General features: G+C 57.3%; 6 protein-coding genes across 6 annotated transcripts; 4 read left to right on the plus strand and 2 right to left on the minus strand.

Moving 5' to 3' along the window:
- Positions 1-1,692: 1,692 nt before the first annotated feature.
- Positions 1,693-3,564, plus strand: KVR01_002082 (uncharacterized protein; the record flags this gene model as incomplete). Its single annotated transcript, XM_044781680.1, has 3 exons — positions 1,693-2,004; positions 2,094-2,871; positions 2,945-3,564. The coding sequence occupies 3 exons, from the start codon at positions 1,693-1,695 to the stop codon at positions 3,562-3,564; spliced, it is 1,710 nt and encodes a 569-aa protein (XP_044647097.1).
- Positions 3,565-3,884: 320 nt separating this feature from the next.
- KVR01_002933 (uncharacterized protein) lies at positions 3,885-4,766 on the minus strand (the record flags this gene model as incomplete). Its single annotated transcript, XM_044785661.1, has 2 exons — positions 3,885-4,634; positions 4,710-4,766. The coding sequence occupies 2 exons, from the start codon at positions 4,764-4,766 to the stop codon at positions 3,885-3,887; spliced, it is 807 nt and encodes a 268-aa protein (XP_044647948.1).
- A 1,150-nt stretch (positions 4,767-5,916) lies between these two features.
- On the minus strand, positions 5,917-6,325 carry KVR01_003029 (uncharacterized protein; the record flags this gene model as incomplete). The annotated part of the gene is made up of 3 exons (XM_044784398.1): positions 5,917-5,954; positions 6,038-6,139; positions 6,250-6,325. The coding sequence occupies 3 exons, from the start codon at positions 6,323-6,325 to the stop codon at positions 5,917-5,919; spliced, it is 216 nt and encodes a 71-aa protein (XP_044648044.1).
- A 1,087-nt stretch (positions 6,326-7,412) lies between these two features.
- KVR01_003170 (glycine decarboxylase subunit P) lies at positions 7,413-10,668 on the plus strand (the record flags this gene model as incomplete). The annotated part of the gene is made up of 2 exons (XM_044790252.1): positions 7,413-10,506; positions 10,598-10,668. 2 exons carry the CDS (start codon positions 7,413-7,415, stop codon positions 10,666-10,668), a joined length of 3,165 nt encoding a protein of 1,054 aa, XP_044648185.1.
- Positions 10,669-12,983: 2,315 nt separating this feature from the next.
- On the plus strand, positions 12,984-17,563 carry KVR01_003802 (uncharacterized protein). Its single transcript, XM_044786156.1, has 2 exons — positions 12,984-14,980; positions 15,058-17,563. Exons 1-2 carry the CDS (start codon positions 14,379-14,381, stop codon positions 16,592-16,594), a joined length of 2,139 nt encoding a protein of 712 aa, XP_044648817.1. The 5' UTR covers positions 12,984-14,378; the 3' UTR covers positions 16,595-17,563.
- Positions 17,564-19,089: 1,526 nt separating this feature from the next.
- On the plus strand, positions 19,090-21,313 carry KVR01_002984 (uncharacterized protein; the record flags this gene model as incomplete). Its single annotated transcript, XM_044784290.1, has 6 exons — positions 19,090-19,475; positions 19,658-19,826; positions 19,960-20,058; positions 20,123-20,264; positions 20,351-20,948; positions 21,007-21,313. The coding sequence occupies 6 exons, from the start codon at positions 19,090-19,092 to the stop codon at positions 21,311-21,313; spliced, it is 1,701 nt and encodes a 566-aa protein (XP_044647999.1).
- Positions 21,314-21,541: the final 228 nt, after the last annotated feature.

Raw genomic sequence — 21,541 nt, forward strand, 5'->3', positions numbered from 1 at the left:
ACAGCTAGCGAGTCGTTGGGACTGAGCAACATCGACTTTCCTACGATAATTCGAGCACCTGGGCAGTGGGCACGCGAACTCGAGATGTCGGCTTGGATCCGGTATTTAGAGGCAAGCTCTCGAGGTCACCGAGAGAAGTTGCGACTCAGCCTGGTTATCCAGTCGTGAGTCTCTTACAAAGGTGCTCTTGGAAACTTTTAGGCTCATGTTCTGGCGATTGGAGGCAAACTCTCTCGAGACCTAAGCCAAGTCTAGTATAGGACAACGATCCACCTTTGCAGTCGCCACCCCTACTTATTAGGTCCCTTGGCTGGGGCTGAAATAGAGAGAAGGAAGGCTGGGTGTTCAGCCCTGAAGAATCAGCATCCATCCTCCGAATGCCCAAGCCTGCGGCATGCCCGAGCAGGGCCGTTACTGCGATGACACGACATTGATACATGATTTGGGACAGCGAAAACTTCTTTCCATTCCAATTAGGATGTTTAGCCGGTGTAGCTAGGAACTAGAGGCTTCCCGGTCTTTGTTACTGCTGACTGGCGACAGCTATTTTTGCACGCGGCATCGCCTGCTCGAGGGCAGGAAAACTTTGAGTTCCACCATGCTGCAATGGACCTGCTACCTGGTCCTGAAGATATCTGGGTATGAAAGGGTGACATGAATCCTACAAGAACGAAGATCAATATCTGCGTTGGTCTTCCTACTGGGAGGTATATAGTTTCGCTTCTATTCCGTATACATCCGAGGACATACATGGCGCCTTCATACAGTGGTAAGCGCTCAAGACCTAGTGCTTATAAAGAATATAGTATTAATAACTATAGTTATAAAATAATTAGTGCTTGTAGCCTTAATATTATGACATACAGATAAGGCTAAGGGGTACCGTATTAATAACGGTGTTAACTAGAATTGTGTGTTATTTAAGAGACTACTAGTATGCTTTATACTTTGCCTCACATGATTGCAATGGTAGATGCTTTGTAAGCTAGAATATACTGTTCTATTCAGGTAGCATGATAAGTATATCCTGAAAGCTGCCTTATTACTATCCACCCAAGTTTCGCATGTCACAGTAGCTATTACCAATCGGATATCCCATAAAGGTTGTGGACGGTATCGTGTCACTGGCTCCTGTGAAGCGCCAGCTGGGACGAGCACAAGCACAAGACGATACGATACCCCAGCTGTGGAGCCCGGGGCCCCGTACCTCGGGAGGCCCACCCCCAGGTTCCGACCGACCGCGGCCCGGCTCAGAGCATTGTGGCAGACGCAGTGCCGTGGGCGCTGCAACTTTTGGGGGGATGAGCGGGATCGAAACATGGCCCAGGCAGGGTCCGGAGAGGCGGCACTGTAGAAGAGGGGCGGGTGGGGGAAACACTTGTTGACTTGGGTGCCCCATGCCCCGCCAAGCTGGATCACCACAATGACATCTGCTTGCTGCTCCGTGTTGTGTCCTGTGCCTAGGCACGGGTAGCTGGTGGCCGACAGTACTCCGTAGACCTCGGGACAGGCAAGAATGCGGCAGGGGTCGACCGCCTGGCAGGTGCGTTAAGCCGACGGAGCTCTGGGTTGTTTTCTCCCCCCGACCCCAACTGTTCATCTCTCCAACTTTCCTCACGATCCTGACTGCTGCCTCTGCCCCAATTGGTCTGTAGCAAGGCCTTGGATCTTTTTCTGACAGGCAAAAACACCATGTCTGCCGCCAATCGTGCTCTTTCCAAGTCGTTGCGGCTCCAAAAGACCTTTGCATCGTCGCAGGCGGCGCGGTCAGCGTCGGCCAAGTCGGTCCTCCCCCTCAGCGGTGGAGCATCACGAACCTCGGTCCTGAGCGCCGCTCCTCGATTTCTCTCCAGAGCATCTACAGCCTCAACCTTCCACACAATGGCCTCCCTCAAGTCAGCCGCCGCCGCGCCACCCAAGCCCTCCGAGGGCGTGGGCTACGATCCTGAGATCAAGGACATTGCCGACTACATCCACACCTACAAGGTCGACTCGGAGCTTGCTGTAAATTGGTCCCCAACCCTCGTGCCCCCGTCGCTTACCCCGCAACCCGAGACTAACCGCCCGCCCTCTTCTCCCGCGGCCACCAACAGTTCGACACGGCCAGATATGTCTTCCTCGACACCATCGGCTGTGGTCTCGAGGGCCTGCGCTTCAAGGAGTGCAACAAGCTCCTCGGCCCAATCGTGCCCGGCACCGTCGTGCCCAACGGCACCAAGGTGTTCGGCACCCCCTTCCAGCTCGACCCCGTCAATGGCGCCTTCAACATCGGCGCCATGATCCGGTGGCTCGACTACAATGACTGCTGGCTCGCCGCCGAGTGGGGCCATCCCTCCGACAACCTGGGCGCCATCCTCGCCGTCGCCGACTGGGTCAACCGCACCAACAAGGCTGGCGGCAACCTCGCCGGCGGCAAGATCTTCACCGTCAAGGATGTGCTCGAGGGCATGATCAAGGCCCACGAGATCCAGGGCTGCCTGGCCCTGGAGAACTCCTTCAACAAGGTAGGTCTGGACCACGTCGTGCTCGTCAAGGTCGCCAGCACCGCCGTCGTGTCCGGCATGCTGGGCCTCAGCGAGAAGCAGACCGCCGACGCCATCACCCAGGCATGGGTCGATGGCCAGAGCTTACGCACCTACCGCCACACCCCAAACACCATGTCCCGCAAGTCGTGGGCCGCCGGTGATGCCTGCCAGAGGGCCGTCAATCTTGTGCTCAGGGTTCAGAAGGGCGAGGCTGGCGTCCCCACCGTGCTGTCCGCCCCGGTCTGGGGCTTCTACGACGTGCTGTTCAAGGGCAAAAAGTTCGAGTTCCAGCGCCCCTATGGCAGCTATGTCATGGAGAACGTCCTGTTCAAGGTGTCATACCCGGGTAAGCTCCACCGCAGCCCCCGACCGTAAACCAGCCACGCAGATCCCAACGCTAACGTCCTCCGCCTCATTAGCCGAATTCCACTCCCAGACCGCCATCGAGGCCTCTCAAAAGATCCACAACCAACTCAAGGCGATGGGCAAGTCGGCGGCGGACATCAAGGCGGTGACGAACCGCACGCACGAGGCATGCGTGCGTATCATCGACAAGCAGTTCAAGCCGATGGACAATTTCGCGGACCGTGACCACTGCGTGCAGTACATGTGCGCCGTCATGCTGACCTTCGGGCGGCTCGAGGCGACCGACTACACAGACGGGTCCGAGGCGGCCACTTCCCCGCTGGTCGAGTCGCTGCGCCAGAAGATCAAGTGCGTCGAGGACCCACAGTACACGCGCGACTACCACAACCCGGACCTGCGCACCATCTCCAACGCGCTGACCGTCGAGCTCAATGACGGCACCGTCCTCGAGGAGGTCGCCGTCGAGGCGCCCCTGGGCCACCGCCTGCGCCGCGACGAGGCCAAGCCCGAGATTCTGGCCAAGTACAAGCGCCACCTCGAGCCGCACTACGGCGCCGACAGGGTCAAGCAGCTGCTCGATCTCGGCCTGGACGGCAAGAAGTTGGAGAGCACGCCTGTTGACGAGTACGTTGACCTGTACGTTGTCGACAAGAGCAAGTTCGTTGTGTCCTAGATGAGGCAGAGCCTCCTACTTGTTACGAAAAACTTGTAAGGCGCGCCCACTCCGTCCACTCCGTGGCAGTAGGGCGGATGTAGACCGTTCGTAGGACCAAATAAAAAAATCTGCCATTATGATTTCTAGGCTGTCGTCAGTGCCACGGGTGCGTAATTCCCTTGACACTAGGCAAGAATGTGAGCCGTCATCTGCGGCACCCGTCCATTGACCAACTCCATAGCGCCGACTTGAGCCTGATGTATATCTGACTCGTTGCAAAATCAAAAACAGTACTCCTGCAACAGCGATTGTCTCTCTCGCCGAGCTCCCACTCACCCTTAGAAAATCGAGTTGACAAGGTTGCTACCGATGGTAGCACCCGCACCAAAGATAGCCGCGTTACCCAGCTTCTTGCCGAACTTCTTTCCCATCTCCTTGCCCTTGCCGTCGCCCTCCTGGGCGGGCTGGCCGCTGCCCTCGGCCACGGCCATGGGTGGCACGTTGTTGTTGTAAGGGTTCTGCTGCGCAGGTGCTGGGGGTGGATACCCGCCGTATGTGGGCTGGGCAGGCGCGGCGTAGCCGTTGAAACCGGCCTTCTCATTGGGGTAGGGCGAGTGCGAAGGGGGCGGGCCGGCCGGGCCGGTGGGCTCGACGTAGGTCTTGGGGAAGATGCCCTCCTGGCCGGTGCGCTCGTTGCGGCCCATCCACCAGTCGGCGTTCATGTACTCGTACACGGCGACCCGGTCGTCCTTCTCGAAAGAGCAGTCGCGGGCGTCGGAGGCCTGGTACCTATACAGGGCCCGGGCGTGCGCGATCACGGGCTTGGAGGGCGGGGCCGGGGCCGGCTGGTTGCGGGTGGGCAGGGCCGGGGGCGCGGCTGCTGTGGTCTGGTTGTAGGACGGGGGCTGCTGGTGGTGGATGTTCATGGCGGCCATGCCGTTGGTCGGTGGTGAGGCGACACGAGGCACGGGCGCGGGTGCGGCTGAGGCGGGTGCGCTGGAAAGCGGCGACTCGGATGGGAGGGCGGCGTGGATAGACTCGTAGGCTTCATCGCTGATGGCACCCTTCTCGAGGAGGGCCTCTAGTTCCTGCGATGGGACATTAGCACCGGTCGACAGCATGTGCTGCACACAGGGGTGGGAATCAGGCGACGACTTGCTTACATTCTTGATGGTGCGAAGCGACCTGTTGGTCTCGATGATCTTTTGGCGTGCAGCCATGGTGGCGGGGTTGTTGAGGTAGAATTAGGATGGACTCGTACTCAGATAGTAGGTTTGTGGTTGGGAGGATGGTGTCGTTGGGTGATGATGGTCGAGGAGGAAGTGGGAGCGGAGGACAGTGTTCAGGCCAGGATAGGAAGAGGTATTGGGTAGATGGGATGTCGTCTAGCTTGGCTGTTTTGGTGGCGCAGCAGGCTGCTTGCACGGGGTCTCGGTCGCTAGAGTGCCAGGTGCTTTTGAAACAACCCAGTTAGAGAGGCGGGTTTTTACAACCCAGCAACCCCGATTCATTTGCATTAATACGGGCCGCTGCCCAAAGTCCGAACCACGCCAAGGTCCCGACTGCGTGGCATTTACCTAGGTAATGATCTGCCATTTCATTGCGACGGCCAGCTGCCCTGTCTGCCTGTCCACACACAAGCACATGGTTGACGGTTTTCACAGGTCTTTTTTGGGCAGGGTGCAGCTGAAGAAGCATCGACCCACGTTCCCGTCTACTTTGCGGGCTGGATGGATCCCATGAGCGCGGCCCGACTGACGAAGCCAAACGTGGGCCGATTGAATGAATGCCTGGTACTGACGATAGCCCTGAGATACAAAGCACAGCTTAACAGTTGCTGATCGGCCGAGCATGTATCTCGTCGCACCCGGACAGCTGTTGTATCGCGGTCCGATCGGATCCGATGAGACACGGCCGTGCGGAACTGTTTCTCGTATCTGGGCCCTCTGCGCCACATTCTCAACAGTCCCTGGCCGTGGACTGGGTACATACTCGGGAGGCTTTTCAGTTCAGCCCCAGACACTATCGTCGTCAGCAATGCAAGCGACCGAGTGGCCGACAAGTCCGATGTCCAACGAAACTCAAGGCAGCAGGACAGTCATTCTCGAGTGACAGGCCGTGGACGGCAATTGTCGTGATCTAGTTCTTCCATTTTGCGAGGACCATGTCCGTATCATACAACTGAATCCACGCGTTGCCAAAACCGAGTGTGCCTCGGCCGCCAGTGCCAATGACGAAATGCATGCTATGAGGAGAGTGCGCCGCCAGTGTCGCCGAGGGTTCCATGATATCGCGCGTCCAATATTGTACACATTACGCCCAATGCGGTGCAGTAGAGAATATTTCGAAAAGTGGTCCCGGCCGCCTCACTTAAAAGAACTTCCAAACGGCGTCGACGGCGAAGGGGGCTAGGCGACGAGAGGTCAGCGACTGTTTGAAGACAGCAGAACCAGGTGCTTCGCAGCGTCACTGTTGCCGGGCTGAAACATACAGAGATACAGCGCAACAGCCGTTACAACAACCTGCTGGACGGTGTAAGAAGCCTCAGCCTCGGCAGCCCTGAGCTCCTCGGCCGACAACTGCGGCATTCCCACTGCGACGGGCGTTTGTTAGTATGCTGCGCCATTCGATCAGAGGACAGGTGCAGATGCCACATACTTCCTCCAAACATTTTGAATGCGTGTTGCTTCTACTGCCGGTGACGGTGGGGAGGGTTGGCGCGGGCTGTCTGGATCGTGCAGAAGTTGCTGCTGGAGTGGATGCAGGAGCAATGACGCATGTGATGAAGGGTTTCTGTTGGATGCGACAACAAAGTTTTAGGAAAGAGCTTTGATAAGGCGGAAGAAGGGTCGATAAGGCCGGGGTCGACGGACCTGGGCGGACTGGGGCTCGCTGGGGCAGGTACACAGGCACACGCCTAGGTACAGTACGGCACCCAGGTACCAGTGACAGCACAACACAGGCGTGTTGCCCAGGTGCTCCACGCTCGGGCATGGCTCCCGACCGTAGCCGGGGCAAGGGCAACGGGGCAGCAGCCGATCGCGGTGCTGCGAGAACGGACGGGCGACTCATGCCCTGCCCGTCCCGACTGACAATCAGCACCGGCTTATTATTCCTATTACCCAGGCTGCCCAGGAGCAAGCGCGCTCGAGGGCCGTTATCAGGGCAGAAAGCACTGATCCCGGGGCCACGGCACAGGCACAAGGCACAGGCGCAGCCATTTTCGCAGAGGACCCCTGGCACGGCCATGGATGTTGGATCATGACAGAACGATGGGACGATGACAAGGGAGGATGCACGCCCGGGCTACTGTAGATAAATTCTCCCACTCCTCCCTTGCCCTCCGTCCTCGCCGTCGCACGTCTCCTGTGCTGGCTACGTGGTAGTACTGTGCACGACGGGCACGGCGAGCACAACAAGCACAACAAGCACAATATACAAACACACGACTCCCGTATGTCCAAGCCCCCATGTGTCACCCCCAGCCAGTCCCGTCCTGCTCACCTCCCGCCCTCGCCTTACTTATTACGTTTCCTGACGCTTAGACACGGCTTCCTAGTCTCTCTCACCCGGATATCTCTCTCTAGCTGCTGGTCGGGTCCTACTTAGTGGCGAATCTATGGCATGCTAGGGTCACCACACCTGCATCTATCTGCTGGTAGTATTATCTCTATCTCGCTAACCAGGCACCGCCGTCGGCCGCCGAAGCAATCTGTGGCATCCGGTTCTCAGGTGCCGACAATTTCTGATCTCGTTCCTCACGCTCAAACAGAGTCAAACTGAGGAAAACCCTGTGTTCCACATCGTGCCCTCCCCTCTTTCTCGTGGTGTTCCCCCCGCGGTTGGTTTCACTTCTTCCAGGAACCATGGCCGCCAATGGCTTCGCCGTCTCCCGGCAGCTCGGTCGTTTGAGTCGGGCCACCGGGCCAAAGGCAACCACATCTCATCTCAGCCTCCGTACCGCTGCCAATGCTCAACGACCATGGCTTTGCCGGCCCTGCTCGGTTGGTGGCCCGGCTGGGAGCAAGCTCTTCGCCAGGAACAAGTCAACTTTCAGTAGATCCGAATATGCTATGCTTGACACCTTTCCCCGCCGGCACATCGGCCCCGATGAAGCCTCGGCCGACGAGATGCTCAAGGTCTTGGACCCTCCTGTCAAGTCTCTGGATGACTTCGTCGCCCAGGTCATCCCGCCTGACATCCTGTCAACTCGGAAACTGTTCCCCAAGTCGAGGCATGAGCAGGGTGTGGAGCCAACCGAAGCAGCTGTGACGGAGGCGCTCTCCGAATCAGAGGTCATGAGCATGGTCGACGCACTCCAACGGGATGAGATCAAGGTCGGAAAGAGCTTTATCGGCGCCGGCTACTACGGCACTCTTGTTCCCGAGGTCATCAAGCGCAACGTCCTGGAGAACCCGGCCTGGTACACGAGCTACACGCCTTACCAGCCCGAGATCAGCCAGGGCCGGCTCGAGTCCCTGCTGAACTATCAAACCCTGGTCTCCGACCTCACGGCTCTGCCAATCTCAAATGCGAGTCTGTTGGACGAGGGAACTGCCGCTGCCGAGGCCTTGACTCTGTCCATCAACAGCCTGCCATCCTCACGGGCGAGGCGCCCAGGCAAGACGTACATTGTCTCGGACCAGCTGCACCCCCAGACGTTGGCCGTCATGGAGGGGCGCGCTGGTGGCTTCGGGGTCAAGATTGAACAGGCCGATGTCCTGTCAGAGGGGTTTGCCGCGCGCCTGGAGGAGCTTGGTGATGACCTCGTGGGCGTCATGGTCCAGTACCCTGACACACTGGGCCAGGTCAGGGACTTCCGACAACTGGCCGATTCTGTCCACAAGAAGGGAGGTCTCCTCGCTGCAGCCACTGACCTCCTCGCGCTGACCTTGCTCACGCCCCCGGGCGAGTGGGGCGCTGATATCGCATTTGGCAGCGCGCAGAGGCTGGGTGTTCCCATGGGCTTCGGCGGCCCACATGCGGCATTCTTTGCCGTGACCGAGAAGCACAAGAGAAAGATGCCAGGCCGACTGATTGGAGTTTCCAAGGACCGGCTCGGCGGCAAGGCACTCAGGCTGGCTCTGCAGACCCGCGAACAGCACATCCGAAGGGACAAGGCGACCAGCAACGTCTGCACTGCTCAGGCGTTGCTTGCCAACATGAGTGCGCTGTACGCAATCTATCATGGGCCAGAAGGCCTGAGGGCTATCGCCAAGAAGATCACGAGGGACGCTCAGCTGGCCAAGAAAGTTGCCTCCGCCTCCGGCTGGGAGGTGCTCACCGAGGGCCCCATCTTCGACACCTTTGTGGTGCACAAGCCGGGCCAGAGTGCTGAGTCCGCCGCCGCGGACCTGCTGCGCGAGGCCGAGGAGCGCGGACTCCATCTTCGCCGTCTTGACTCTACCAAGGTCGGCATCAGCATTGATGAGTCCACCACGTACGATGAGCTTGCCACCCTGCTCTCCCTTTTCAACGGCACAAAGGACGTATCATCACTTGGCCAGCAGGACTACGACACAGCCGAGCTACCTGGGCCTTTCAAGCGCCAGTCAGAGTACCTGACTCACCCAATCTTCAATACGCATCACTCAGAGACCGAGATTCTGCGGTACATATACCAATTGCAGTCCAAGGACCTTTCTCTTGTTCACTCCATGATCCCCCTCGGGTCATGCACCATGAAGCTGAATGGGTCCACGGAGATGGCCCTCATCACGAAGCCCGGGTTTGCCAACGTGCACCCCTATGCGCCCAGAGACACGGTCAAGGGCTACTTGAAGATGATCTCGTCTCTCGAAGACCAGCTCACCAGTATCACCGCCATGGACGGCGTCTCGCTGCAGCCCAATTCGGGTGCGCAGGGAGAGTTCGCGGGGCTTCGCGCCATCCGCAAGTTCCACGAGTCCAACGGCGACAAGAAGCGCGACATCTGCCTGATTCCTGTGTCGGCGCACGGAACAAACCCGGCGTCGGCGGCGATGGCGGGCATGCGTGTGGTGCCGATCAAGTGCGACACCAAGACGGGCAACCTGGACGTGGCCGATCTGCAGGCCAAGTGCGAGCAGCACAAGGACCAGTTGGGCGCCATCATGGTCACGTACCCGTCGACGTTCGGCGTGTTCGAGCCGGCGATCCGCAAGGTGTGCGAAACGGTGCACGCGTACGGCGGGCAGGTGTACATGGACGGCGCGAACATGAACGCACAGATTGGACTGTGCTCGCCGGGCGAGATCGGCGCCGATGTGTGCCATCTCAACCTGCACAAGACGTTCTGCATCCCGCACGGCGGCGGCGGGCCCGGTGTGGGCCCCATCTGCGTCAAGAAGCACTTGATCCCGCATCTGGCGCCGACGGGCGTGATCACGACGCAGTCCAAGGGGTTGATCAGCAGTGCGCCCTACGGCAGCGCCTCGATCCTGCCCATCAGCTGGGCATACAACATGCTGATGGGATCTGAAGGCCTCAAAAAGGCGACGCAGGTAACGCTCCTCAACGCCAACTACCTGCTCAGCCGGCTGCGGCCGCACTACGACATCCTGTACACAAATGAGCACGGGCGGTGCGCGCACGAGTTCATCCTGGATACGCGGCCCTTTGCGGCGACGTCTGGCGTCGAGGCCATCGACATCGCCAAGCGGCTGCAGGACTACGGCTTCCACGCGCCGACCATGAGCTGGCCCGTTGCCAACACGCTGATGATCGAGCCGACCGAGAGCGAGAGCAAGGAGGAGCTCGACCGCTTCGTGGACGCCCTCATCAGCATCAGGGGCGAGATCCGCGCCGTGGAGGAGGGCCGGATGCCGCGTGAGGGTAATGTACTCAAGATGGCGCCCCACCCGGTCCAGGACATTGTCGGTGGCGAGTGGGACAGGCCATATTCTCGGGAGCAGGCCGTGTACCCATTGCCTTGGCTTCGGGAGAAGAAGTTCTGGCCCAGCGTCGGAAGGGTTGACGATAGTGAGCGCCCCCCCCCGTTTCCTCGCCTTGACCAGACCATTAGCATCGTATTATGGGTATCGCACTTTTGCTGACATGACTTCAAATACAGCCTATGGAGACCTGAACTTGTTCTGCACGTGTCCCCCGGTCGAGGACACTACTGGTGGATCTGTGCAGTAGAGCAGGAGTGATAGTAGAAGTAGGTGGGGATGTGCAATAGATTGCTTCAACGCCATGGAGAAGACATTGTCAGGGACAGAGGGCGCAAATGGGCGAAAGACAGAGGCAAGGGCATGAGCATTGGACTCGGCGTTCCATTCGACTTCAACTCGAGGGTCGTGTCACGGTCTGAATATTTCAACAAATCAATCGATACCCCCAAAGATGTGGACATGGCATCTGCTACTGCAGAATAGATACATGTAAGAGGGTGTTTCTTGTTTTAACAACACAGCCATGGGGGTATACAGTCTAGCGGCATAGTTAGGGGTAAAGGAATCAGTGGTGTTATTAATGCAGGCTCAACATTTGAGTGGTCGACAGAGTTGGTCCCTCAACACGCCGTCATGTTCTTCTTCAAGGATGAGTGGCTAGCACTTGGGGAGGGGCCCCCTAGGTACTTTGCGCGATGCGCGGGCTTTCCCACCCACAATGGAACTAATGGTCAAGTTGGTCATTGGGTAGGACAAGTAAGGGTCCGTCCAACTGGAAGCTTTTTGGTGAGCGGCAGGGAGGCGGCACGACCCACGCACATTGTGTTAAAGCAACGGGAGGCTGGCAGTTACCACATAGTATCTACTGCCTCCCTTCTGGAACCTTTCTAGAACGGGCAGACACAGATCGAGCTGGGATAAACACGCTTGTCTCAAAAGTTGGGACGGCTGGGCACAGCTCTATCAAGTGCTGGGCACGGCTGGGCAGGCTGAGACCGCATACTGCTGGAGGTGACCTGGCAGGCTGGCAGGCATGGGTAGCAGCAGTCTCTTGAGACACACCCGGAGACAGGCCCGATGACACCCAAGATATGGGCTCGGGTCCTGGGAGAGAAAGGTTTTCGGCGAGGCCGCAGACCGTCTCGAGAAGTGTTTGGATGAAATCGGTGTTTTGAATTATTCCTCGTAGCCTGTCAAGAGCAGGCGAGAAAGACAACTGCCAGCCATCCATTCACGTGTCTGCGAAAGAAATTACCAGCTCAGGACCAAAAAAGACCACCCCTACTGCGTACACTCGGTAGTGGAGACTCTCTCTCTCTCTGGGGTACTGTGTAAAAGTCTCTCTGGTCCTGGGTCAGACCAGATACCGTCTTCGGCTGGGGCGGCTGGGGCCTTTTTGGCAGCGAGACGAGACGCATTAACGGCATCCCGGCGGGCTCAATTCACCGCAGCTTTCGTCCCCACCAGCCAGGAGGGGTCTGCCTGCCCATGCCGGCCCCAGGGAGGTAAATAGGGCTGGATAGACGGGGTCTAGCCTCGGGGGTTTTCCCATTTTCTGATGGACGGCGGGACTTATTTCATGCCTTTGACAGACAGAAAGATGGGATGGGACGTGATGTGGGAAGAAAGAAATGTGTTGCTGGGCATCCGACAGGCCGGCGGGCGACGGTGGACACGGCACACAGCACACAGTAATAACAAGCAAGACCATCAGTCATCGGTCACCAGTCGCCAGTCGCCAGTCGCCAGTCACCAGGGCATCAGGACAGGCTGGCACGGCGGTGTGAGCAGGTGAAACGACAAACAGCCCACTCCACGGAGTGCTCGGTACGACCGCACAGTCAGTCAGCGAGCGGGTGAGTGCTGCGAGACGGGATGTCCTTGTCCAGAAGGAGATGATGAGGATGAGGTGCGATGGACCGGCATGCATGGGCAGACAGGCAGACCAACAAGGCGGGCCCTTGGCGGTGCTAATGCAGGCTTGCCGACTGCCGCGGCCACGGAGGCCAGAGGGCCAGAGGGCCAGAGGGCCTTCTGCAGGCCGTCGTTTCCGAAGGCCCAGCAGCCCCAGACCAGAGGCTCGCCTGCCATGGAAATGTAGAAATGCCGGGCACGGGGCGGCGCTGCTGCTGTGTTCATCGCATCCATCGGACGACGTGCCACAAGCCTCAGCTTTGGAACGTGGCCATCCATGATGGAGGGTCGAGGGTCAACGGTCGAAGGGTCGAACGGTCGATGCTGGGTACCCAAGTACCTACCTACCTGGGTACCCAGCGTAGGTGGTGCGTACCACAGGACGGAGCAGAACCTGCAGGGTTGGCAAAGGGCAGCACCCACCACCTGCCATGCACACCCGCCTGCTAGCCCTGCACCACCCGCTACCCGCATCCCGCACCGCTCAAGCTCAAGCTCTCGCCGGCTCACACTGGCTGGGTGGCCGGTTCCGCTCAAGTGCAGGCTGAAGTTGCAGCCCGTCGTCAGGCGCTTGCAGTGGCAGTCGCAGTGGCAGTCGCGGTCGCGGTCCAAACCCACTCCCACTCCTGCAAAACTGCGACTGACTGTGTGGAGGGACACCACATTTTATTTACCCCATGCCTGGGTAAGGTGCCTAGGTAGTCCTGGTAGCTAGTCTGCCACCACTTCGCTCCTGCTCCTCCCCCAGCCGATCGATCACTCGTCAACCATCCGTTGGCACAGACAGGCCCACCTCGCCCGTCAAGCTTGCTTGCTTGAATGATTGATTGATTGATTGATGGACTGGCCTGACTGCCTGCCTGACGATTTCCCCGTCTCCACTGCCGCCCGCTCCAGTCTTTCTCGTCTCCGCCTCCCGCGCTGTAGTCCCGCCTTCGTGCTTGTGCCTGGCCAGTCAGCCAGTGGTGTGCATGATTCTTGTTTCCCACTTGGCAGACTGCTTGCTATCTATCTATCAAAATACGGGGCCGTATCCGACTCTGCCTCTGCTGTCTCTGGTACACTCCACCTGTGTTCTCCTCAGTGGCCTTGTCTTTTCGATCTTGGGGTTTTTTTTTCCTCTTGTCTTTCTTTTTGCCTTCTCCTCTTTAGAATTGTTCTTCCCACACCACATACACTCCCTCACCACCACCACCACCACCAACATCAACATCACCAGCTCGCCTACCGACTCCCTTTATGCCATCATATGCGTGCCTGGCACGAGTTCGGGAGACACAGACAGACACAGCGACGGCGGTAAAGGTGCCAGCAGCAGCAGCAGCAGCAGCAGGATCACGAGCACGAGCACGAGCACGGGCACAAGCACAGAGACAGGAACACGCACTCACACAAGGGCCAGCTCCGACCCCGCCGACCACTCATCTTGTCTATTAGTGTGTGTGTGTGTGCATGTGCGCGCGTGTGTCAGTACGTGCGTGTGCTTGCGCCCACCCTGCCTATCTATCTACTTACCTACTGTCTATCTATCTGTCCGCTCTTGCTATTTGTGACCAGAGTCGCGTCATCCCACTTGGAACCCGGCTGGTTTCCTAACTCCTCATAGTCCCGCCCGTTGCCCGATCTTCAACCGCACCGACCCCCTTCCTTCCTCCCCCCCCACCACCACCCATCCCCCCTCCGAACCGCACCCGCACCCGCACCCGCACTACTTGCACTTGTACTTGCACTTGTACTCGCACTTGCACTTGCACTGGCCGCGCCTCCTCCTACCGCAAAGGGGCAACGGCCGACGCCATCCTGAACTGTCACTGGATCATGGACCGTCGATGAAGGGGGCGCGTCTGACCGCCACGCTTTCCTTCATCCCGTCTGCCCGTCCTGACCATCTCGGCACCCTGTACTAGCGGCTTGACTGCTGCCCGCCGCCCGCCGCCCGACGGAGCTTCCCTGCCCATACTCTTGTCCCTGCCCTGCTGCAACTCGGTCGTCTCGCCCTGCAGAGACACCCGCAGGCGGACCCGGCACAACCACCTCACAACAATGGGTTCGCTTGCAACGCTGCTGCCAACTGCCCAGAATGCAAGCCCCCCCGACCCCGTCATAACCCACGCCCCGGACGAGCTCGACGATCTATCCTACCTCGTCGAGGTCCTGCGCTCCGTCGAGACCGAGCAGCACATCGAGCAAGACTTGATCAGCAGGGCTGCTGAATTGGGCATCCCCCCGCCGCCCTCGCCGTCCCAAGACCACCTCAACTGCCCCGACCCCGACTCCGGCGACGCCCTCTCCTCCACCCATGCTCGTAATACCTCCTCCGCCTCAGACAACACCGCAGACACAGCCATGACTTCGAATCCCCCCTCGCGACCGGATACCGGTGCAGGCCAACGCGAGAACCCCCCTCCCCTCCCAAGCTCGAGGGCAAGGGCGCGGAGCCTCAACTTTTCCACCTACGATAAGTACCTGGCCCACTTGGAACCGAACCTATGCCAGCCCAAGATCCTCAAGCGACCGCCTACGCCCACCGACAACGCTCCGAGCATATTCAGTGTCAGCACGAGGAAGAGCTACATCAGCATAAAAAACGGCCTCAAGGCCAAGGTGCGCTGGAAACGACAGTCTCATACATCGAGTACCACTTTGTAGGTGCACCCATCGCCCCGAGCGGCGATCCCGGGGTCCATCTGGGAACGGGAACATACTGACATCTGCCGCCCAGGTCCTGCATATGCTGTCGCGACGACTTCAACAAGCAAAATGATCTCCAGACACTGCCTTGTGGTCACACCTACTGCGGGAACTGCCTGCGGATCATGATAGAGCAGTCCACGACCGACGAGTCAAAGATGCCACCGCGGTGCTGCACACAACCCATCCCGTCCACGACGATCCGGAATCTCCTCACCCGCGACGAACAGCAGCTGTTCCTCAAGGCTGTTCAGCAGTACAGCACGCCCTGGGAGGCCCGTATCTTCTGTCCCAACCCCTGCTGCAATGAATTCATTCCACCTCGGAGCCGCATCGACCCCAAACACCCTTTTGACGTGGTCTGCCGGGAATGCAGGACCAGGGTGTGTATCTGGTGCAAGAGGGATGCGCACCCGGTGGGTCAGGATTGCCCCAACGATCATGAGCTAGACCAGGTGCTCCGGATGGGGGAGAAGTCGGGCTGGAGGAGGTGTTACAAATGCCGCACCCTGGTGGAACTGACACAGGGTTGCACTCACATGACGTGCCGGTGCAAGGCTCAGTTCTGCTACATTTGCGGTGCTGTGTGGGACCCGGCCGTGGGTTGCCCAAACTTTTGTAACGGGGAGGAGGAGCTTGAGCGGCGGAGGATGGAAGAGGCCGCGCGAGAAGCCGAGCTCGAGGCCGAAAAGGCTGCCCAGGAGGCTGCAGCCGCCGCGGCAGAGCGAGAGCTTCAGCTGGCAGAGAAGAGAACACAGGCCTGCGAGGAGTTCAAAAAGCTGAAGGAGGAGCAGGACGAGGAGAAGTGGCGGTTTCGAACATTTGAAAGGAAGACCAAGTGGGTCATGTGGACACGGCATGAGGAGCGAAAACACAAGCTCAATGAGAAGTACTCGGACCAGATCGACAAGATGAAGGAGCGCCACGCCAAGACCGAGCAACATCTCGAGGAGCGCCAAATCGCTGCCGAGATCGAACTGCGGGCGTCGCTGGAACAGGCAGAGAAGAGCGTGCGCATCCGCGTCAAACACATGGAGGCATATTGCAAGGCTCTGGGCAGGTCGTCGATGAGCGGGGCCGGGAGCGACATGCCCCCTCGCGTCATCACCGAGCGGCACCTTCGTGAACTGGGACAACAGCATAATGCGCTTGAGGGCATGGCTAGGTTGCATCAGGCAAAGATTAATGTGCTCCGGGATCGCCAGGCCAAGCGCATGGAGGAACTGCTCGAGCGTCAGGAATCCGAGCTGCAGAGGCAGCGGGAGAAACGCGATCAGGAGATGGAGGACCTCGTCGCGGAGCTCGCCAACGAGGAGGACGCGCTGGCCAAGGTGTTCAAGGATCGCAGGGAACGGCTGGTCAGGCGGTGGGAACTCTCCATCGAGATACTGCGGGTCACGAAAGAGAAAGAGACAGGTGCCAAATTTGCACCGATACCCGTCCCGGCCTGGCCTACTGAGGCACCATCCTGCGTGGACGGCCCAGGCCCCGAGGATGATGTCTTGGCTGTGGTTCACGAGGAGGAGGAAGCCCGAGGGGAGACTGAAGCAACGGCCATCGAATCATAACCCACGACGAAATCGGCGCATGACGGAATGCCACACTGACGAGCGGAATCGATTTCACCTACGATCACATCTACGGCTTGCGCCACTAATTCGACTGGGAACAACCACTTGCAGGACGGGTCACTGCTTATTTCACCATGGTATATCCTTTGCCACCAAATGTCGATTCAGCTGATAGAGAAAGAATAGGACACAGGCCGCGTTCAAGTGCTGACCGGACTGTCGAGAGATGTCTCGCGCGCATCGAGTCGATTGTTATTTTCATGGATATGTCACAAATTACTTGTTCATCTGCTCGGTCGTCTGGTGGCGGCAATTGGAAGGGGCACCCTAGCATTTGCTTGTCTCATCTTCATTTTGTTTAGCGATTTGCGATATACCATTTCTCGCTTTCATCTGCTTGTTTTCTTGAATAGGAAGGAAGGGTTTTTCGGGGGTGGGGGGTGCCGGTATGGTTGATTGCATCGGAATTGGGTGGTATTTTTTTTTCTTCGCGGCGTCATCTTCCGGCAGGGCTTCGAGAGAGTGGCGAGAGCAGTCTAATAAAATGAGGTTGGAATCGTCAAGGCGTGTCTGTTCGCAGGGGGGGCTGGCTATTGAAGTCATCAGCATCACCGTGTATAACAAGTGCAGCCGAGATCTCAGATCCTCCCCAATGTCCGAGGACGTTCGATAAGCGAAGTCATATTTAGGAGACTGAGATACAGCACTGGTGAATCAGGCTTGATTTCGTCCGTGCCGCCGAGTTAGTTAAAGGGTCCGAGGGTCGATGCCTGTATCACCTTTTCCCGATCCCGAGTGGTACCTGGCTGATGCGTTCCATCACGGTGCCTGATCTTCAGGAGGCGTAAGTGGCGGTACCGATTGTGCAGATGTTACAATAAACCATCCATCTGGACGAGTCACACTCAAGCGGTCCATACCCTAGGGTAATACTGCTCGGGTCCAGCGCCAGACATCGATTACCATACATAACGTGGGTTTCTGGAGGTGGGATAAGTTGGCGGCGAATGCCAGGACGTCTCTCCTCTCTTTCAGTCATCCCCGACTAGTCCATTCCAGTAGCCATGTACAGATTGCTCAAGCTCAGTCACAAAGAGAAAACAGATCTGAGTGCAGAGGCAATGAAAGGATAGACGGACAACGGGTAGACAGTTTCAATTTCCCATGCAGTCTTCCTCCGCGTTTCCTGGAAGCCTCAAGCACGCACCCCAGCCTTGGCATATCTCATCCATGCAGCCAAGGCGGACCTGTTGGACTTCTCCTCATTCTCTCTTCCTTTAAAAGCGTTCTTGAGATCCTTGAATGACCAGGTCGTCTAGAGTCACTCGAGCACGACTTCTGGCCAGATCGTCCGAAGTCGTGAACGGGCACTCGTGCGCGTAAAAGCTGGCTCACTTGCACTCCTTCATTTCCTCTGCATATGATCAGAGTTTGGTGCTTAGACTTTCCAGTCTGGCTTTTCCAGCCTCCTCTTCGCCCTGCAGATGCTCCTCAACAGTCTTCTTGAGAAGTGAACTGAGTCCCCGGGCCAGGCCTTGCTCAGTGCTAGTTGAGCCCGGAATTAGAGTTTTTCCTCGTCGTGCTAAAGGCAGAGGCACTACCGGCCGTCGCTGTGATTAGATATTAGTAACGCTCTTTTAACCCTGCGTGAGACATAGTAGCTGGCCCTGGTCGAAGGACAAGAAGCCACACGATCCTAAAATGAGGTTATCCAATTCAGTACGTTACGTGGCGATGCCTGCTGAACCTTTTTGTTCCGATCCTGGTTCGCGCAGGGTTACAATTCGAATGTTATGACTTATCCCCCAGACACATACTCCGAAATGTCTTGTCGATTTGCCTCCTTGGGATGTTGTGTTAAGCATCCTTGTTGCATGTGACTTGCACAAAGCTTGTGCACAGTTTGGGGGGGGGAAGGGTTGAGAAAGTAAGTAGGTACTTTTGCTCGTCCTTAACACCACACCTTATGGACCTGTAGACCGTCTACTAGTATCGTTGCACCATACCATATATATTTATTACGCCACTTGCGATCCCTTAGCCTCTTTGATCTGACCCTGGTTAGCGTTTCAAATGTCTCAGAGGCTTCACATCAAGAGGTAGTACTTTGCATGGTGTGATCTCCCTGAGTACACATGTATGCAGCCAAAGGCATCCTCCGGACTTGTGACTATCCCGCCGTCCCATTACTCCGTGCCCGATTCCCCTAGCATTTGAAATGTTGGGATAGACTTGTCAGAATACTGTGGCGTAGGTCCTCCTGTCATGGGATCATATACTTTCCTATATTACGGACGGACTGCTCTCTCCACGAGTCCAGAGTTGGGATGGAACTCTCGAGGTGACTTGGAGCCAAAGCATACCATTCGAGCTACGGTACCTAGACTACACTGGCGAAAAGAACAGGACTCATAATGGTCCCTGACACAGTGGAAGAAGAGCCGCCGCGGGTGGTCTCGCCGGCGTCGACGGACGAATTCTATGACGCCCCGATGTCGCCCCTGCCGAAGGACATCTCCCCCGAGTCCCTCGTGGTCGGGACGACCCAGCTGTTCGAGAATGATCGCATCCGCTTCGTGCCCATGCCGACCCCGAGCCCCAAGGATCCTCTGAACCTGCCCCCCTGGCGCAAGTGGGCAGCCGTCGCTGCGCTGTCGCTCTTCGGGGCGCTGGCGCTGGCCGCGGAGAACGTGATCGGAGCCATGATCCCCGTGTTCGTCCTCGAGTATGCGGGTATCGACCCCAAGGTCCTCGGCCAGCCACAGCACGGGGGCGGCGGGTCAGGCGAGGGCCCGCTGATGTCGGGTATGGATGGGCCGCCCCTATGGAAGGTGTCGCTGCTGGCATCATTACCGCTGCTGGTTAACGGTATTGCGTCGTAAGTGATGTCTTCAGAGCCAAAGCGTGCCCTGTTGTGGTAACTGTAAAACTCGAATATGCTTTCATGATGAAGACAGAGTGAATGTATACATGCGGAACGAAAGGCTCAACAACCCGTTCAGGGTCTGAGACTAATGCCTTGCTTTGTGGACTTGCAAAGCTGACATTATGCCGTTACAGGTACTTCCTGGTTCCGCTCACCATCGCCGTTGGGAGACGTCCTGTGCTACTGGCCACTGGCGCCATTGCTTGGATCGGAGGGTTATGGGCGGGTTACTCGACTTCTCTGAACAGCCATCTCGCAGCGAGGGCCTTCCAGGGCCTCGGCGCCGGTGCGGTTGAAGCTCTGGTAAGTATTCGAATATGAACTGCTCGGTCAAGAGCTCCAGGTGACAGACAGCCTGGGTACATGTGCATATCCCTCATACATCTTTTCTCATGGGCGATTCGGAGTGGCGAGATATTTCTGACATTGGTCACAGGTACCGCTTATAATCCAGGATTTCATGTTCATCCACCAGAGGAACCGGGCGATCTCGCTCGTTGGCACGATACAAGGACTGTTTGTACTATGCTTTGGTGTCTCTGCGTAAGACCCCGTGGGACAACTTGCATCCAGTGACTCTGAATTGAGAACTAACAAAGTTTACTTTCAGCCCTTATATAGTTCTCCGTATTGACTGGAGGTATCTATACTATATCACTGCCGGGGCTGGTATTCTACTGTGGCTCCTTCTAATCGCGTTCGTCCCTGAGACGCGCTGGATCCGATCTGATGATGAGCTCGGTATGCATTTTCACTCTTTTCCCAATCCGACAGACCGATACATGCCGCATCATGCTTGAGCCTATTACTGAAAGCTTCATTGCCAGCCGGCAAACAGGTATATGCCCTCGGGCCGGGCGAGGCCCGTCCCAGGCTTGATGAACTTCACTACGGACGGCGCGACATGATCAGCAATTTTGGGGTGTTTAATGTCCGTTCCGAGTGGGGTTTGGCAGCTCGTTCGATCTGGGAAACCGTGAAGACAACCTTCTTCCCAAATGTAGTATGGGTGATTCTGATCAACTCCTTGTTCTCCGCCATCCAGAACGCCATGTCCCAGGTGCTCGCATCTGTCCAGATCGCCTCCGGGTGGTCATTCGAGACAACTGGCCTTATCTTCCTACCCTTTGTCGTTGCCAGCCCTTTTGTGTGGTTGTTTGGAGGATTCCTGGCCGACAAGATATCAAACTGGCATGCCAGGCGGAACGGCGGGCAAAGAGAGCCTGAGGCGCACCTGCTAAGTCTGATCATACCATTGTCAGCCGGCATTGTGGGGCCCATCGTTGTGGGCTATGCCGGTGAGAACATTGGCAAGGTGCCGACTATTGTGATACTGGTCGGGGTCTTTCTTATTTTGTTTGGGTATCTGACGACAAGCACGGTCGTCTCGGTCTATCTGGTGGAGAGCTATCCGCGGTTTGCAGGGTAAGTCTACAGAGCCTAGCAGCTGCACTTGTTCTGACCTCTTCTCACTAACTATTAGGCCTGTTCTTGTGAATGTGTCCTCCCTCCGTCTTGTGGTAGGGTTCGCCCTATCCTTTGACATGACAACATGGGTTGAACAACTCGGTTTCATGACGAACTTTGCCATATATGGCGGTATTATGGCTGCGTTTGCTCTGGGAGGGCCGGTCATGTACATTTACGGGAAGAGAATCCGTGCTTGGACCGCTGGTCGGCTGGAAAGCCCTTACAATCAGATGCAACTTGATGCGGAAAAGGCAAGGGGCAATGAGGCTCAGGTTGTTGCTACTGGTGTCCCAGATACCAAGGCATCAGCGGACTCGTAGAGAAATTGACTTTCGTCAAGGCTCACCCATTTCAGACATGGGTTCAGATGGTTCCAGCTGATGAGCTTATTTTTTAAGAACACAAAGTCTTTTGTCCTTAGCCGTAAAAGGGTTCATTCATATTGTTTTCATGACTAAATCATTGAATGATTAATAAAGTCCATGCCTATAGTTATTTACATCTATTTGCATTTAATAGAATGGTTTGAGAAGTGGGGATCATGTGAA

Source organism: Diaporthe batatas, assembly GCF_019321695.1.
Source record: "Diaporthe batatas strain CRI 302-4 chromosome Unknown Contig00003, whole genome shotgun sequence".
In the NCBI taxonomy this organism is placed as follows: domain Eukaryota; kingdom Fungi; phylum Ascomycota; class Sordariomycetes; order Diaporthales; family Diaporthaceae; genus Diaporthe; species Diaporthe batatas.